Source organism: Ziziphus jujuba, chromosome 4 (genome assembly GCF_031755915.1).
Source record: "Ziziphus jujuba cultivar Dongzao chromosome 4, ASM3175591v1".
Lineage (NCBI taxonomy): Eukaryota > Viridiplantae > Streptophyta > Magnoliopsida > Rosales > Rhamnaceae > Ziziphus > Ziziphus jujuba.
Genome location: NC_083382.1, coordinates 15363638 through 15367222, shown reverse-complemented (window position 1 = coordinate 15367222; position 3585 = coordinate 15363638). Strand labels below are relative to the sequence as shown.

At 31.5% G+C, this 3585-nt stretch overlaps 1 protein-coding gene across 1 annotated transcript; it reads right to left on the bottom strand.

Moving 5' to 3' along the window:
• Window positions 1-1252: 1252 nt before the first annotated feature.
• On the bottom strand, window positions 1253-2960 carry LOC107417338 (uncharacterized). Its single transcript, XM_016025953.4, has one exon. The coding sequence runs from the start codon at window positions 2373-2375 to the stop codon at window positions 1503-1505; it is 873 nt and encodes a 290-aa protein (XP_015881439.2). The 5' UTR covers window positions 2376-2960; the 3' UTR covers window positions 1253-1502.
• Between the last annotated feature and the right edge of the window lie 625 nt (window positions 2961-3585).

The window sequence follows — 3585 nt, the reverse complement described above, 5'->3', positions numbered from 1 at the left end:
CCATGGACCAAGGAACTGCTCCTTTCACTGCCTGATGTCGATGTCGAGTCACGCATGCGTCTATCCATGAACTGTGCATCCCTTTGTGAACGTATAGGTGCACGCAGGCATAGTTCGTGAAAAACGAAAGTAACATGAAGAATCTATTACCCTAAGGGGTGGAACAAATGAAAAGAAGTGCCGACCCATCACATCTGTTTTCAGGATAGGCGAGTTTGATTTTTGACAAGTTTTATTTGAATTTTGATGTGGATCTCATATGTGTATATCACTAAATGAAAGAAGATAATAAAAATCTTAGATCGGATAGTTTGCAAATTCTCATAGAATTAGCAAAACGCAAACTGCTAATAGCCCATTAATCTCTAAAACTTGGAACGATGGTACTCACCCATAGATACTTTTTATATTACCAAAAAAAATATATTATGAAGTTATTGAAAGTTTAGTTTAATAAGTTTTTTGTTTTTTGTTTTTTGTTTTTCTTTTTTTGTTACTTTGACCAAATTGACAAATTAACATTCAGATAGATATGTTTTTAAAGAATATATATACTTTCTTTTTACTATAAATTGAGGGAGAAGAAATTTGTATTTGAAGGTATACTCTTTGTATTCTCAGTCACTTTACTATTAGGACAAGCTTAGGAATACTAGAAGATATGTATTTAGACCACAATTTTTGAAATAAAAATTATTTTAAAAAAAAACCATATATTATAAGACTACTAAGAGAAAAAAAAATAATAAAGTATAATAACTTAAAGATATCTATAAGATAATTGTAAGAGCTAGAATAATTAACAAATCATAATATCAAAGTTTTCCCTGTCTTTCATTGACAAAGGACTGATCACCCTTATCTTTATTTATGGAAATGTACCCATTGGCTGCAGATTCATAAGTTTCCAAGACAAATAACAGAAATAGCAAAAAGAAAGCAATAGATTGACATTTTTCTAATATTATCAATTATTCAAAAAATTAATTTTCATCCTCGCAACAAAATTTAAAAAATATATATTGAAAATCCAAAACCCAAGTTTCAAAATGAAAGGACTGCATGATACTTCCTCCTTACAGATCCAGCAAACTACTTTCCTAGTCTTTTACTCTTATTGTATAGAGTAAGAGGAAAAGGAACCAAAAAAAGAAAAAAAAAAAAAAATCCAAATCCAAGTATATACACCATACGTGAGCAAAACCAAAAAGCAGAAAATAAAGAAAGATTAAACAGGCATGGGACAGCAATGAAAGTAATGGTAATCTGTCATTTTGTGCTTCAAAAGCATGTGGCTTGGATTTATACCTTTCTTTGTCCCTTCCTTTGGGGCAACAACGTTTTATCTCTCTTGTCTTCTTGAATCCAAAACCCCTTTTTTTCACTCTTTGGTATCATAACAATATATAAATTTTCTAATCATGAAATACGGAAAATCAAGAAAACACTTAGATTAGATAAATCTTTTTTTTTTTTTTTTTTTCCAATTGTGAAAAAGATTATCACTTTTTCTTGCCCTTTTCTTTCCCATTCGAGAAAATTGAACCTAAACCAAAAAGGTTAGCTGGTGGAACATTCAAAACAGGATTTATTGAGACCCCATTTGTATAAGATCCATGATGATGATGATGATGATGGCCACTTTTCTTCAATAATGGAGGTTTTTGATAACTACTTGAAGAAGAAGAAGAAGATAGTGATGATGAAAGCCTTAGATTTCTTTGGGAATTGTGCCTAACGTCTTTGGATGATAATGATGATGAACGTTTGGAAATTGGTGTAGAATCTGCAGAACCTGTTGAATTGCTTCGAGATAACAAAGGCAGAGGACATAAGCTTCTTCTTCCATAGCCATTTCCACAGCTACTGCTTCGTTTAAACCTCCAAAATGACTTTGAACTCTGTTTATCATCATCTTCATTGTCTTTCTTCAAGCTCTTGTTGTTGTTATTATCATCATCATCATCATCATCAGGAGCTTGAGCTTGTGGTGGTGGTGGTGGTGGTGGTGGTGGTGGCAATGGAGGTTGAGGTATAACAACTACTTGTTCTTGTTGTTGATCCAATACTACTTGTTGTCCTGGTGAACCAGAGGAAGCTGTAGCAGTTGTAGTAGTAGTAATTTTTTTCTTGATTTCTGTAGGAAGAATTTTCCCATCAGAGAAAAGTTCATCGGCAGATGAAGATTCAAGCTCGAAACTTTCTCGGACGCAGAAATCAAATTCTATGTTTGAATTTGATCTCGGAGGATGTTGTTGTTCTTCTTCTGAAACAGCTGGGACAACAATATCAGATTGGCAAAAATCATAAGAGAATGAAATTCTAGGACTTACCCTTATGTCTGCAGATTTTTCTGAACAGAATTCAATTGCCATTTCCTTTTTTTTTTTTTTTTTTTTGAGAAAAAAAAAATTATCTGAGAAAATCACACCGAATTTAGAGAAAACAGGCACACTCTTGAGGATGAAGTAGAAGAAGAAGAAAATATGAACACAAAAAGTCCTTTTTGTTGGGTTTTTATGGTTTGCAAGAAAACGTGAACATGAAAAAAAGTGTTTCTTTTTTCAAACTATATGGAAAAAAAGAAGAATACCATAATAAAAGAAGAGGTTGAAATCTAGGACCAGGAATTAAATTCTAGAAAACAAAAGTGAAAAGCCAGGAAAAAATATCTTGTTGGAGATTTTGAGTGTGGTCCCAGGATGGAGAGATAAAAAAAAAAAAAAAATTTGGGACTTTTGTTATGGTGAAAAAGAAAAAAGAAAATAAAGAAAAATCTGAATCTGGGTTTTGTTTTGTGACTTTTGTTAAAAAATATTGGAAAAAAAGCAAAAACAAAAACAAAAACAAAAACAACATGGGAAAGAGATTTGGAAGGAGGGGATGAATGGAAACACCGAGTCGTTGGCAGAGAGGTTTTTTTTTTTTTTTGGAAATTTGTTGGTGGTGGATTTGACAGAGAGATAATGAGACGTGCAGGGTTTTATGCAAACCAACAGCCGGCCTTGTGCGTGGGGGGTAGTTAATGGAGTAGGAATCTTCTGCTGCTACATCTTAAATAGATTAGATGTCTTTGGTTAGGTGGAAGATGGTAATTAGTCAATGTTTTTCCTGAGCAAATATATGGATTTTTTTTTTAATGTAATATTTTTAGGGAATTAATATGCTTATCTCTATAGCTTCAATGATTTCTTCTATTAATGTTTACTGATTTTTTTGGGTCTGTTTTTGACATATTATTCATGAAATTAAACATATATAATTTGTGTAGCTCACTATTTTATTATAATTTTACCAAATTTATCAGGAAAGAGTTTATAGGGTAACATGAGACATTTTGTAATTTATGAGATAAAATGTAAAACGTTATACTTAAAGAAGGGTAAAATGTAGTTTTTATTATGTGAGTTTTATCATATATATATATATATATATATGAAATTTTGGCCATTCTAAAATGATAAAATTGGACTTCCTCTGCAAAATTGAATTACGTATATTCCTTGTCCACGTTTGAGATTTTGTTAATTTTACAGTGAACCCTTATTGCTTAAAAAAGTTAAATATATGGGAATAAAGATATCT

Excerpts from the sequence above, each read along its gene's own strand:
- LOC107417338 (XM_016025953.4), bottom strand. The coding sequence starts at position 2,375 with ATGGCAATTGAATTCTGTTCAGAAAAATCTGCAGACATAAGGGTAAGT.